Source organism: Hoplias malabaricus, chromosome 18, assembly GCF_029633855.1.
Source record: "Hoplias malabaricus isolate fHopMal1 chromosome 18, fHopMal1.hap1, whole genome shotgun sequence".
NCBI classification, from domain to species: domain Eukaryota; kingdom Metazoa; phylum Chordata; class Actinopteri; order Characiformes; family Erythrinidae; genus Hoplias; species Hoplias malabaricus.
Genome location: NC_089817.1, coordinates 23,273,323 through 23,289,119, shown reverse-complemented (window position 1 = coordinate 23,289,119; position 15,797 = coordinate 23,273,323). Strand labels below are relative to the sequence as shown.

Sequence of the window (15,797 nt, the reverse complement as noted above, 5' to 3'; positions counted from 1 at the left end):
TATAAATAATAGTGACAATTGTGTTGCTATATGTTTATAAGTTGCAAAATAATCAATTATAACTCATTATAAGAGCTTTATGAAGCATTTCTGAAGTTTATATGCATGCTTACAAAGCATTATTACCATATACCTTCATAGACTTTGCAATCACACATGGAGGTAGCCCTGTTTAAAATAGGATTCATTTGAAATCTAATACATCCAGGCCAGTGGTTTTCATAATAATGGCAGTTTCATGAAGATAAATCGTTGAAGAAAATGACTTTGCTCTTTTAAATTGCAAAATTTTATCTGCCAGAACCATTAGCTCAGTGTTTTGCCTCATTTTGAAGAAATAGGGCAACAATTAGGCATGACTCATTGATCTTGCAAAGTTTTTGATTTATTATGACTTTAAAAAAAGCATCTTATTTTCTCAAAACTTTGACCTAGTATGTCCAAATAATGACATTTCAACACAATGATGTGTACTGATGCTGACATAGTAATTTAAGCAATAGACATACTCCAAAACATACTGCCAAAACAGAGACAGAAAAAAACCAAACCGAATCTTTCTCTCCTATCTGGTGGAAACCACTAATAAACCACAAAACTTGCCCCCCCACACAATTTTTTTCCACTTTTACTATATATTTTTGACATTGGTATTAATAATTATAAAACAATTGTCCATATGCCCATCTCTTGTGGCGACAGATTTGTTTGATTACATCACCATGTTTACATTTGATCCATGAAGCAAAAGCAAAGCAAAAGAAAGCAGAGGAAAATTCTATTACCATTACAGGAAAGATAATGGCTGCCACAGTAGACTTGAGGGTCCAGAGCACAGCCAGGCAGGTTATCTGCACCACAGTGAAGAGATGCACACGGCGGAGAGGTACGTGTCGAAGGAAAACAAAGTCTGGCTGGTGCTTGGCTGGCATTAAGAAAAGCTTGATCCTTTCCCAAAACTAAACAATTGTGAATGAGCAGATACAACAAAAAAATAGAACAGATAAATACAGATTTTTTTATTCAGAAGCTTGCTGATAACCTTTAAAATCAGTGAATTTGGCTACTTTAAGGTGCATCTGTTATGGATGTTTTTATCAGCTCTAAAGAAAGGCATGAAATGAAAAGGGATGCAGCTGTACATCAGTTGCACAACAGTTTAAACCTAGCAGGGGTTAGGTTATGAAGAAAAGGTACAGTGTTGTCTGTAGTGATAGAACAAGGCTTGGATGAGTAGGAGTGGCTTATTTGTTCCATATCTAATCAGATATGGCTGAATGTAAACAAATGAGACAAGTACCTATTACTACCCTTAATTTCAGAAAGGATAGATGAGCAGGTGTGCACAAACTGTTGGCAATATAGTGTATTTTTACCAGTGGTGGACAAAGTACACAAAACATGTACTTGAGTTAAATTACAGATACTCAAGGTGAAATATTACTCCAGTAAATGTAGAAATCTTCGTTGTAGATCTCAGCTTGAGTAAAAGTACTAAAGTATTTACCTTCAAATATACTTAAGAATCAAACTAAAAGTACCATGAAGTATTATGGCTCTAATGCCCTATTATACTTTTTGTAACAAGACTCATTCTTAACACATTGTTGGTGAAAAGACTCTAGTGTCCCTCTTGGTTCCCTAGTCTTTTAACAGAATGTCATTAATTAGCCTGACACTGATGAACACCGCAGAAATGGCCAAAGACTAAACACACTGAATAATGTTATATCAACTATTACATACACCCAAGGTGCTGCTCCTCCAAACCAATAGGGGTCAGTGTCTCCTGAGTATTAAGGACAATTTATGCTTCTGTGTTAACCCTATACCGTAAACAACGTGGCCTGCACCTGTGCACCTCTCCAGAAACGTAGCTCAATGCATCTTTGCAGACCACAACGACTGTGATTAGTCTGCAGTTGGACGAACATGGTTTAAGTTGTTCAAGTCTAGAAATAATAACTCCTCTACACTGCACTCCCTAAATAGTGCACTTTAAAAATGTGTAAAACTAATACCACATTATGTACCACATAGGGTACAGATACACCAAAAGGAACGGTTAAAGTAAAAAAGTCACCCACAATGGAAATACTTCAGTAAAGTTCAGATACACATAAAACATACTTAAGCACATTAACGAATTACATTTACTTTGTTACTGTCCACCACTGATTTTTACAGATTTATGTAGGTATAGGTGTTTACCTGAATGCCATTAAGAGAAGCTACTCCCATATACAGGAACACACCATAGAGTACAGGCATTGGAATGTACTGAAAATACAGCAGAAAATTAGCTAAAGTGCCCTTAAAGATATAAAATAAATGCCATAAACCTATGGAACCAATCAGGTCATACTAACTGAGTTAAATCTAAGCCTCTTTTTTAAGGCATGAGGTTTTTAATTGAAAGTTAAAACATTAAAAAAATGAAACAAAACATTTTAAAAGTAGCTTGAATTATAAATAGTTTCTGATTGCTACTATCTAAATAATGCTTGCATTGAAACATGAAAGTCATGGTCACATTACTCACTTGCAGCACAGGAGCCAGGAAAATGGAGACTCCCGTCAACACAAATATCAATATACCTGTCAATCTCTGCTCCCTGTGAAAGATTAGGACATAATTATGACATACATGGTATAAACACATATGGTTATGGCAGAAACAAATATGACACATAAATTACTTTAACTAATGATCTAATTATATAAGCATGGATCCAGTTCCACAAAGTTGGAACTTCCATCCCTAAGACAACACTGCACGTAAAACAGTTCATTCCTGTGATGAATATCACCATCAAATACTTTATGAAGTAGTTCTGTACCATGATATCTACTTGTCACCTCATTATATTAGAACATGGGCTATAACAACCTCAGAAATCAGCACTAATACTTACAACCTTCCTGACTCTACCACCATCTCCTTTCTAGCTCACCTAAAATCTTCAGCATATAACATTCAATCTACATACTATTCAAACCTAGATAGTTTTAGGCCAATCAAGATCAAATAATTTAGGGAAAAACTACCACACACCCTAATACAGGTAAACGTCAGATGTTGTCAGTTCCTCACACTAGTAAAACAATACAGGAGAAAGATTATTCTCATAAAGCTCCACAACTCTGAGATAACCTCTCAGTCTTCAAATCTAAGACCTATACTCTCAGAAAAAATAGGTATGGTAGAAGTCCATTGTCACTAATGGTATAAACCATGTAAATATACCGTTAAAAGGTACCACAGTAGTGTTTAAGTCTAGTTTTGTTTCCTAAAGGTACATTACGTTATCTTCTACAGAAGGATAAGTGAATATTTGTAATATTATAGAATTATAGAATTGTGTAAAATAAAAGAACCTAAGTCCTGGAGACAAAATGCGGCAATATGAAATTAACACAATTTTAAAATCCACAATTAAGTCAGCCCTAACACTAACTAAAGGCACAAAATTGCACCCTTGAGGGTTCCACCACAGTGACAGCAAAAATACAACCACAGGTTTTCTGACAGTGTACACTCTTTAACGATTTGCCGGTTCTAGTTATGAGTTCCATATAGAACTACTCCCATTCTGAAGAGGTTCTTTCATTGATGGAATGGTTCTTCACATAGATGAAAAATCTGTTAACATGGTTCCATGTAGCACTTTTTTGAAAATGGTTCTGTATAGCGCTAAATGTGGTTCTACTATTGTTACGAAATCTGACTTGTTACAACAGCCTTTTTAGTGATATATAGACCCATATGCACCTCACTGTTCATGAATGTGAAGAACCATTTCTTTTTAACGAATGTACCTATTTATGCAAGCACATCATGACCAGATTGTTACTAGTATTAACATCCTGAAACAGCCATATTAGCATTTCTCTATTCTTGTGAGTGAAAATATGAGTTATATGTACACAAACTGTATATACGCTTCAGCAATTGCGTAATCACACTCTGACACACTGAAATAAAACTAGTGACTACATGCACAAGCCAAATATTGCTTTGTCCCACTCTTTGCATTCTGTTTACAGGGCAAGACATATTTTATATGTATTGTATTTTATATGTATTCATTCATTCATTCATTATCTGTAACCGCTTATCCAATTCAGGGTCGCGGTTTTATATGTATATGTATCATCAAATGGTATGGACTTGTATTAGTGCCAACAGCATTGATGCACCACTGTGAAGGCACCATTAACAATGAAAGATATATTCACATTTTAGAGGAACATAAACTTCCTCCTTGGTGATTCATTTTTCATGAATGTCCATGTTTATTTCACAACACAATGTCAGGCTTTCCTGTTGCTCACATCAGTCTCCTATACAAAAAATATGCAAAACATGAAAACTAAGGCACTATGCACTTGTGCAGCTGTTCAGAAAAAAATTTCAGATAATTCAGAATGTTATTAAAAGCAAAGGTGAGGAAAAACAGGGATAAACTTGCTGCTGTCCCAGTCTTTTTGTAATATACTTGGGGCATTAAATAAAAGAATAAAACAAATAAGCCAGGCATCAGACACTGTTTTTGCGCTTTCAATTTAATACATGCTAAACATGGATTAATAAATATTGCTTTCTGTTTTTATTAGCATCATTTACTGTCCCAACTGTTTTCAATTTGTGTTTGTAATTCATTCATTAATGTTCTGCAACCACTCAAGGTCGAGGAGGATCTGGAGCCTAGCCGGAATCATTGGGCACAAGGCAAGAACACACCCTGGACAGGGCACCAGTCCATCACAAGGCATTTGAAACGCTCCCACGCACTCACAATTTTGCCCAGCCAATCCACCCACCAGCATTTGAACTGTGGTTGGAAAGCACCCTTGAGATGTGTGACAGCAACACTACTTGTTGTGCCACTGTGATTTCCTGGCTTGTAACAATATAAATATAAAAATTCTAAAACTCTTCACTCACCTCACTCCAAGGAACTGTGGCTGCTCCCCTGGAGCGCTGGTCTCGCTCTCCATCTTCAGGGAGTCAATGTGAGCGATGGAGATGACTGTGGCTGCTACGTACCAGGGCAGACCCAGGAAAGAGCACACAGCCATAAGAATGCCCACCCAGAACAGGTCCAAATGATACCCACATCCTTTCTGCACAAGTCCAACATGTGGGAAATAATGTGTAAAAGGAAGCAAATATGAAAAGTAAGAAAAAACAAATGAACAATGTTGTGTTGCTTTTAGTATTTATATTCCTCTACAGTACCTACAGTAAATAGTTCCTCAATGACAATAAGTATTTAAAATACTTATTAATATCTCCAGTTGTGTTGTGAAATGTGAGAATTAGAATGTGTGGGTGTGGATGAAAATGCCTGTCATAAAGATTCATAATCAATTTAAAAGACTGGATAGATCGCAAACTAATACTGACCTCTCACATAAAACACATTTACACTAAATGATCACTGGATTATACACTGTTTCAATGTATAAAACCAATTAAATACAAAGTTTTAAAGGAAATAATTATGTCTTCTTCTAATCTGTACCTTGAGTTTGTTCTCCTTGCGGTTGACAATGACAGCACTGATTTGTTGATCCATGAATATAAGGATGGTAACAAGAAGAGCAGGCACAAAGCTGGCCAAGTACATCCACCAAGGGTTCTTTCCAAAGGGCATGACAACCCAACCACGATCTGGCCGAGTTGGCTGCAGTTACAGAGAAAGAACAAGTGAGTGAAAACAACACAAGGGCAAAAGTAAGTAATTCTGTTCAGAGAAATCAGCTCTTCAAAGAAGAAGTGTGGTCAGACTTTCCAGCCATTTAGTCTTTGATCAATCAGAATTTTTAACTTTGAATTACAAAAATTCACTAAATGTCCAAAATTTGTAGACATTTTCAATGAGGAATGCTTTTTAAATGTGCAGCTAGGGCAATAGTTTTGTACGACATTATTCACTAGCCAAACACAGGGAATGGCAAGCAACCATCACATCCGCAATGTATACATGTTTTCCCTCTTTTTTGTTGTTGCAAGTTTCTTGTTTTACACTTTAAAGCGTGTGTAGTGAATGTTAAATAAATTTGTTTTAAAAATCATAATCAAAAAAAGTTGTGATTGTCAGTCTTTCGTTTTCATTTAATACCTATTCACAAAACCAAATGCATCTTGGCCCTTGGCTTTCAACCAAATGAAAAGATAAAGCCTGCTAATATCTGTGCCAAAACATTGTCTGTGAAATGGGGAAATACACTGAATTTAAGATCTCACATAGCTTCCTATCATCGGGCTATCGAAGCCCGTTTGTCTCCACCAGCACCAAGTCATGGAGCAGCCTCAGTAGGAACATTTCAGCCGACAGTTAGGTGTATAGCATTAGAATCAGGATAAATTAAGTAATTTGGGGCCGAAATATCAGTGTTGAGCCCAGTTAAATCACAGCATGGGAAATTCTTTCACTGTGACAGCCCTATGTGCGACCACAGTAGACCCTGATAGACAATTTTGCACATGTCAATGTGCATGCAAGAGTAATAATTGAAAACTGATGCTCTGGAGCAGCTGCAAATAAGCTTTGGATCACCATGTCCAATGGCAAACATGGGCTAAAGGTATATATGGCCCCCAGGCATGGGCTTTGATCTCATCAGATCTCACTAATGTTCTCATGGTATTAATACTCATAGAAAAATTTCAACAGCTGATGTAAATCCTTTCCAGAAAAGCAGATGCTGTTACTGCAGCAGAAGTGACAAATTAACCGGTTATACCCTAAATTGTGGACACAGCCCATTCAACACCCAGAAGACATATTGGATCGGGTGGAGTCCACAAATATCCTAATCTATCTTGGCCCTATTAGGATGGGATTATATTTACATTATATTTACCTGTGGAAATATCTTCTTCCTGATCATGTGCTCCTCTATGTTTAGTTACAGGCAGAATTACCTAACTCAGCTGATATTTTAGATAAGTCTGGATGCAAATTTAGCCACTTCCCAAAGACTAAGTAGAAACTCACATTGGATAATATTAGATCTGGTGCCCTCTTGCTATATTTCACTGACAGAGGCTGAGAGTGGGGAGAAGTGAGAATACAGTGAGACGCTGGCAAAAATTTTGGAAGGGGAGGGCTCTTCTTGTTCATAAGGGTTCATATACAACACATTAGAAACTCTCTCATCTTGTAGTAATTTTAATGCTGTGCGGAAGCAGGTTTTTATCACTGAGGAGGCGTGGAATACATTTCCATAAAAAAGTCCCCTGATAAATGAATCCAATCTGAATAGGGCTTAAGACCACTCTAAATAATTATCTAGGCAACCTTCAGAAAAAGGGGTAATACATTAGTCATTATGCAGAAGAAATTTAGTGGATACAATCAGTAAATAGGCAGAACTCATCAAGGGCCTACCTTAAAATCTGTAGGCACAATAAGCTTAGGTGTTTCAAGCCCCATTAACATATCAAGACCAACAAATGTCATGATTGATGTGAAGATGGAAAAATCACTGATGAGTTTTCGAAGCTGCGCATTAACAGAGAAGAAAAGGAAAGATGTATGTAGAGAGACAGATATAGATATACATGGGCAGGGCCACACAGGAAAATGGAAAAGAACCGGGGGTTAGAAGCAATAGAAAGAGCCAGTAAATCAAACAGCAAGCCATAATGATAAATCAAGCACCACTGCTGAGAAAAGCAGTTTATATAGTTTAGAGGTGCCACAATAGATTGTATTAGAACGCATTTCAGTTGACAATTAACTATATATCATGTTTTTGCCAGCTGTGGCAAAAATGCATATAAATAGACATATTCATTATTATGAATGATGACCTTTGACTATTATTATGACTACTTGTTGACATTGAAATACCACTAATAAACCATTATTAATTCACTGGCCCTTATTCATTAAAGTTACATAAAAAAACACAGATGTAGTAATGATTCATCATTTAATTCATAAAAAAGAGAGATTTCAGCACACTTGATGAATCAGCTTCACTGTGTGAAATCAAGCCCCAGCCTACAAGTGACTCAGTAAAATATTGTTTACATTGTCATGTTTCTCAATGTAAAATAGCACAGAACCTGGGGATGTCTTCATATAATGTATAAAATATTATTAAAAGATTAAGAGAATTTTATCAGTTAAGTAAAAGTGCACACATTTGAACAGCTTTAGTTTTATTTCTATTGCAGCTTTAAAAATGTTCCCAGCTGGCAAATCGAGTTTGTATATTATCTGTGATTAATTTAGTTTAATCTTGTTGTGACAGCCCTAATATAATAAGTATGCACTATGAGCTGCGTGAGATTTAAAAGAGCAATATGTAATTTTTCCACCAAATTGTAGCTAACAATATTTATTTAAGTAATTATTCATCATTTTTATATTATTTCTATGATGTGCTGCACACATAAGATGCACAATCACACAGGTCTTTTAGTCACTAAATGAGCCAGGTTATTCTCCATGTAATTGGTCACCCAACCCGCGCAGAAGGCTACATTTAAAATAGGTTTAATGCACATCCAGTCCAATCTGTGTCTGTATTAATGTTCAATACGTGAAAATGTATTGCTGGAGAAAATTACTGATTGCTTCTTTAACTCATTCTACAACAAGTAGCATGGTATAATAACTGCCTTTTTCAAGCAGAAGACTACAGCAAAAAAGACTAAGGAAACCTTAATCTCATTGGGGACATGCAGTTTGGGAGTATCCAGGGACATCAGGTAATCCAGGCCACAGAAGACCAGAATGGATATGATAATGGAAAAATCCGCAATCAGCATACGACACTGAGGCACAGCAAGGGATGTGGGGATCGAGAAAAAGAGGTCAATGTTGGGGAAAACAAATGTTTATAAATATGAAAACAGAATAGGGGATGGACTTATGACTACCACTGAAAAGGCTACTCAAGGCTCATTTATACTTAACGTTAAATACTGATACGGCTGGAGCCTTCTGTTCATACACAGCGTTCATTTTGTATGTAATTTGCACGTTTTCCGAATGCACGTTTTATGAATGTGGACGGGACGGAGCAATACCACTCGACATTGTGGGGGCAGTGCAAGATGTGAATGGTGATATTGAACGCTCTGGCTCACTCACAGGCGCACTGTGCGAGTTCTCATGCCTGATGTGCGGGGCTACCTGACAAAGCATGTTATGCCCTGGCGGATTTTTGAAAGTATTGGAAATGACGTTCGTTATCAATTTCCCTTATTGGTAAAACAAGTGAATAAAATTCTCCAATCAAATGTTGCGCAATATTTAATGGCCTCACAGACCACCTCTGTTTAGAACGCTGCCTGTTTCATTGTTTTTGAATTAAATACAGAACTACAAGTTCCTCCACCATCACCATTTTTACTCCGAACTGTCCTCTACTGGATGTACTGCTCAACAACTATGTCAACGGAGCTGACGCAAGGAGGTATGTGGGTAGTGACGGTCATATCGCTCGAAGCACGCGCATATATTTCCGTAAGCAGAGGGAGTATAAATGAGCCTTAACTGTGATTTTCTAAGACAGAAGTTCACAATTCTTGTACTATCAGAAAGGTAACACAGCATTTTTTCACTTGTTTTAGTTCACATTATCCCTTTAGTTTTTTTAATATATAGGAAAACATTTTAACATTTCAAAATGTGACATGGTACATTATACATACTATTCAGCAAATTACATTATACATACTATTAAGAATAATATTGCATTAGTATATGCATAAGTGTGCTCCCTGTATGCTTGTAAATACCCGTATTTTCACTTAGAACATCAAAAGAAGATACAATTTCACAACTACTGTCTACTATGTACAACATTACTATTTTATTTATTTTATTCTATCCTTGCAGAAAACATCATCAAATCAATTCAAATCTGCTGCAGCCAAACCTTGGTGGGAAAGTAGCGGCTGGTCTTGAACTTCTTGAGAGAGATGGTCATGGAGTATGTGCCAAAGAACAGGATGAAGGACATAAGAGCCAGGTCAGGGACATATTTACAGGATTTGCCCACCAGCGAACCACCATACCTCAGACACTCCTTCTTACTCAGCTGGCTCCAGTCCAGACCTGTGAAGTTATACTGAGTGGAGAGATGAGGTTATATAAGAGAGTTAAATACAGGGAGGTGGAAAAGAGAAAGAATAAAATAAGCACACAATCTGAAAACACATGATCAGTAGAAAAAGCACTTTTCTACTTTTTTTTTTATCTTTTACAAAATACCATTTTAATATAACACTGATGTAATTAAATATTTTATTATTAAGATATTCAATGTTCAATCAAGATATTCATTAGTTCTTACCAAGGAGTAATCAGTGCCGTTGTCTGGGCTAAGGGGAGCTGAAGAATTGAGAACCATCGATGACGCTATTAAAGAAACACCATATACACTACTGAGCCATAACTTTAAAATGACCTTTATGTTTCTATATTCAGTGTCAATTTTATCAGCTCTATAGATGCACTTTGCATGTCTACAGTTATAGATTGTAGTCTGTATGTGTTACTCTTTATAAGTAACGTTTTGTGGACTTTCTGGGGAACTTCCTGTGATCACTAATGAAGGAACTAGAAATTAAAAGAACAAAACTGTGCAGTTAATGTGTTGAGAATAATTCAGTCATTCATCTTTTGCAACTTCTTCAAGATCAGGTTTGCCCTAGTCCATAGCCTATCCAGAAACACTGGAATGCTGAGAATAACCCACAAACCAAATAACACATACATTGTGAAAAGGATAAGGTGAAAGTGGGCTAAAAATTTATGTGGCGCTGATAAAATGTGTCAAACAAGAAGGTCATTATAGTGTTTTGGTTGACTGGTGTATTACATATATGCAGTATTGTGCATAATTAGATAATAATAATTTAACTATAAATAACAATATTTTGATTAGATATAAGATAATCTCCTAAGACAAGTGAGGAGAAAGTAAAAATAAAATAACGGAAAAACATGAGATGTTTAAATTCAAAGTTCAAAATAATTCTTAAAGACGCAGAGAATTTTGGAATCTTAACAAAACCTGGTAAACCACTAAAACTGTGAGGTAGCCTTTTGTCTAAAAACATTAATATATATAAGAGATGACAACTCAGCACTACGGGCCTAAATGGATGTGTAACTGTAAATAAGCTGTCACTGACATAATAATAATAATAATAATAATAATAATAATAATAGTAATAAAAATAATAAAAACCCACAACAAGAACTGTTGGTGTTCTCATAACAGTGGACTGGGCACCCCAAAGACCACACTTTGACATCACTGAATGTAATGGATCTTGGATTATGCAACAAAATACGAAGACCAAACTATGGAAAAAAAAATTCTTTTTTTGACGCTTTCCTTTAAATACTGGTGCCAAAGTATATACATTGTTTGTAATGGCCATTGTAATGGGAAGATAAAAAATGGCCTCTGACTTTTGCACAGTATAAATGAAACAAGCTCACATGCTTCTAAGTCGCTCAATCAATGCAGCCAAATTGAGTGTGTGCCAAAAATCTAATGTAAATAAGAATTCAAGTGATTCTAAAACTGTCTATCCCTTCTTGCCTCGTACCAAAAACCTTTGAACTTAAACTTATGAGTCATTTACTCCTTAATGAGGCTTACCTTGGTCAGGGGCCAAGCATTCACATTTGTAAGTTGTGATGTACTCAGGTTTGAAGTTTGTGTTAATGGGGTAGTACTGGAAGGATCCAACAATCTTCTTGATGGCATCAGAGATAAAGATGAAAGATATGAGGCTGGAGAAACCCTCCTCAGTGAAGCGTGTCATGTATTTGATGATGTAGCTTGCATCCGAGGCCACTAGGATCAGACACTGGAGGCCGGAGTGCAGGCCGATCCACAGTCGCAGCTCCAAGTAGTCAATATTATTAGTCCTGAGGGCAGAAATCAATGCAGAGTGCAAATCATTGGGCAAAATATCCACTTTTGATCGGGGGTCCCTATGTTCCACTATGGGTCTTAAATTTTCACATTTAGGTATATATATTTGTTGCAAACTCACTATGGTTAACAGACACCATAACAGTATAATTTGTTCCCAGCTTGAACCAAAGAACAGTAGGTTCTCTTCAGTGTGAACCGTAGCTGAATAATAGGAAATAAGACAGGAACAGGCTCCATTTGTGTGTTTTTGGGGCTGTGTTTGGCGCGACCTCATGCACGTTGGCCAGAGCCTCAGCTCAGCGTAGGCTAGTTCAGAAGCTTAGCAGGACGGCTCAGGACTAACCCAGGAACATTAACACATGTATTATATCTCATAGAGAGCGGAGGACTGCTGAATTTGTCTTATTTCACGTGATAAACTCCCATTTATAAAATTACATATGCACAAAGCAACATTAAACCTAACTTTTTTTTACTTTAACCAGTTACATTCAGTAAATAAGTAACTGTAATTCTTAAAATCAACAAACATTCTTGGTCTTCTTTGTTCTTTGGTGGTAGATCATCTAGCATTTATCTTTAAATAAAATGAATAAGAAATAACTGATGCATGTGCTATATATATATATTATGAACACATTTTTCTCCTTTTTTCATTTCTGCATTTATTACCTGACCTTCATTCTTTGACCTTCATCCAGTGCAGGACATGTCAATTTGCATTGAAGATGCCTTACATTAAACTCAAGATACATAGGCAGAGCTATCTGTAGATAATAATGTGGCTGCTTAAAGCCTAAGCACCAGCTATATGAAAGTGTCAAACAAATAAATACAGTGGAATTTGAGTTCCTAACTTGTGTTTATTGATAGTCAGAAAACATGTTATTTCTTACTAATTCAAGGAATAAGGTTTAAAAGAGCGTTGGTTTAATTTTGTTGTTATAATACCCACTCACCCCCACTCTCACTTCAGATTCATCTTCTTCATCAAACTCCGAAATACCTATATATGTCAGTAACTAAGATAATGTGAAATATTCATTGAGGGTTATTAAGTGGTGCATAGTCTTTAAGACTATATAGATTGTTGAGATGATTTTATGTAATTTAATTTTGTGATTCATAACATCTCTAAATACGCATTCAATAGCATACACACTCATTTTACATACACAAATAAACCAATTATGATTTAAACGACACATAGTTAGCTACTGCTACAGTCATATTGACATCTCTGCACATGTTCCAGACCATATATCACTTCTAGAAAACTGCAATTATAATTGCAGTTATTTTTATATCATCATGTTTATTTCTTCTGTTTGAACAACACCACAAAACTATGCAAGATTGGTGGTGCGGTTTGTGGCTGATCCGCTGTGGCGACCCTGGACAGGAGCAGTTGAAAGAAGAAGAAATGCAGAACTCCAGAAATGAACTGGACAATATTATTGCCACTTTTTCAAATTGCAAGCAATTATTTGATTTTAGTCATTTTAATACTGTTTAACTTGATTTAAACTGGTTTGTGGTAAGTAAAATATGCTGACTTTATAAGAAAAACACTTTTAACCAGTTTAAATGGAGAAATGTTGACTAAGTCTTTGTGTTTGTGTGTAAATCGAGAAAGGAAAGAATTGTCAAAAGATTACAATTTGTGGTAAGGAATGAACAAACTCAAGGCTACAAGTCTATCTCAAGAGAGCTTAATATTCTTGTGACCACTGTGCACATGTCGCAAGTCAACATTTCTGGAGTTCTGTGTGGAACGAGATTTGATCCTACTTCCTATCTCAGTTTTCTATAGTGTTGTCTAAATGCAAACAAACGAAATAAATATGTGAATACCAAAGCATTTGTTTTTGCAATAGTTATTTGAGAGAAGTAGTTCATTTTCTGAAAGAACTACAGGGGCTGCCAATATCTGTGGTCATGACTTGCCTTTTTAAAAACACAATTAATTACTTCATTTTTATATCTAATTCTGTTGTATGATTATGAGAATTTGTGGCATTATTATGTTTGTTCAAATATATTCTCCCTGTTTTTATTTAAACATATTTCTAAAAGCTAGATTATGTAGAATTGTGTGGAGGAAAAAATTCTAAATCTAAACACTCACTTGCTAAAGTCATAGAGCAGCTTTTCAAAGACCAGTATAGGTCCTGTGGAGCTTAGGATGATGAGTGGCTGACCACCAAGCAAGCAGAAGACTGTTCCTGCCAAAGCTGTGCCCAGGAAGCTCTCCATCACACCCTGAAAGACATAAAATGATTTTATGGTGGTTTAAAACAAGCTACCCAGACATGAACTTACTAAAGATATGTGACATATATGCCATATGTGGCCAGTGACATCCTCCATGTGAACGCCTGTTCATACAATGCTGTAGAAAGAATAATTGGAGGAATATGCCAACTACTGTGTTTGGTGTATGTAATACTATTCTGTTCACGCTCTAGCATCTCTATGTGAATCTTTTGCCTATGCAGTTTCTCCCAAAGAACATTAGAAGTACACAGCAAGCTGACATGTCTAAAATGCGAAATGCAACTCTTCTCAACAGTTTCTTTGTGAGCTATCTGGGAAACCCTGGTTAAAATTTGTTACAGAAGCTTAGTAGCGCACCGCAGTTGTGAGTGAGTGCTGAGTTTGGATTAAAAGAGGGAGGAATGAAGCTGAAAGCAAACAAAATACTCTGGATACACTTCACTCAAATTTGTGCGCACAACTACGAGGCTTTATCTTCTAAACTTGTGTGTTCTGAACTGCACAGTGCCGAAAGCCCTTCATTCGACCCACATTATGGCTTCTCTAATTATCCATACAGGGTTGTGCCCGAAATGAATAAGTGCCCTATTCACTATATACTTCACTACATAGTGAGCATGGTAGGGAATAGATTACGGGGCCATTTGGAACATGCCTCACATTGTATATGAAGAAAGCAGGTGGGGCAAAACCTCCCGGGACCCATAGAATATGAAGTAAAGGCTTTGTAGCTTGAAAAAAAGAGCCTTAAAATAGGGTGACCAGATATGAGATGGTGAAAAAGAGGACACGTCTATGTGTGCCTTTAGGTCCTTTACACCTTTATTTGCTACACAAAACCTGGGAATTTCTTTTTTAATTCATCTGAGAACTTACATTTACGTTTCGGCATAGCTGCTCGAGATGAGGGTAGGTACATGAGCTTTCCCTGACGTAAACAAGGACTACTGACGTGCAGGGTGACCAATTAAATGTTTACAGAGAAGGTTATTGACCAATAATGGTAGCTCTACAGTCAGACCGTGCAATCAGAAACAAATCACTCAAGCAAACCAAATGGAGTAGGGGGGCGGACGGGACTACTTTTTGAACTAAACGCTTCTCGAAGTTCGATGTAAGCTCTAGAAAAACAAAATCCCAGATGTTTGTGAAATTTTTAAGTTTAAAAAAGAGGACATGTCTGGGTAAAAGAGGACGGCTGGTCACCCTACTTAACATGAGAGTCTATGAGAGGGGTCAGGGCAATATACGCCATCTTGAAATTGCCTGAAAAAATAACAAGGACTGTACAGAACAAAACCTAACATGCCCTGTGTCTGAAATGGCTCCCTGTGCTCTATATAGGGAACAAAATTCAGGATTGTAGTGAATGATTTCAGAATGCAAACAATGCTCTGGATTATGGGTAACCTGCTATCTGCTAGCGTACCTGGATTGTACACTACGTTTGCCATGCATTTTAGGATTGTTTGAATTAACTGAACATTGTCCGCTGTGTTTTCCCTGCTACTACAAAATGGTGCAATATCTAGTCAATAAACCACAATTTTGGACTGTGATACTCAGTAGTGGGAGCATACAGAACCTAAACACTG

At 36.6% G+C, this 15,797-nt stretch overlaps 1 protein-coding gene across 2 annotated transcripts in view; it reads right to left on the bottom strand.

The window, feature by feature from the left end:
* Positions 1-15,797, bottom strand: part of slc4a5b (solute carrier family 4 member 5b) — a 45,010-nt gene that overhangs the window by 6,112 nt on the left and 23,101 nt on the right. Inside the window, exons 13-23 of one of the 2 annotated variants that reach the window (XM_066651230.1) lie at positions 14,054-14,187; positions 11,644-11,915; positions 10,324-10,388; positions 9,907-10,098; positions 8,684-8,797; positions 7,401-7,514; positions 5,529-5,690; positions 4,949-5,127; positions 2,543-2,615; positions 2,212-2,280; positions 786-959 (exon numbers count right to left, since the gene is read on the bottom strand). In XM_066651230.1, the coding sequence (XP_066507327.1) occupies positions 786-959; positions 2,212-2,280; positions 2,543-2,615; positions 4,949-5,127; positions 5,529-5,690; positions 7,401-7,514; positions 8,684-8,797; positions 9,907-10,098; positions 10,324-10,388; positions 11,644-11,915; positions 14,054-14,187 (1,548 nt within the window). The remainder of the gene's footprint in view (positions 1-785; positions 960-2,211; positions 2,281-2,542; positions 2,616-4,948; positions 5,128-5,528; positions 5,691-7,400; positions 7,515-8,683; positions 8,798-9,906; positions 10,099-10,323; positions 10,389-11,643; positions 11,916-14,053; positions 14,188-15,797) is intronic. The other variant, XM_066651232.1, reaches the window with a different exon arrangement.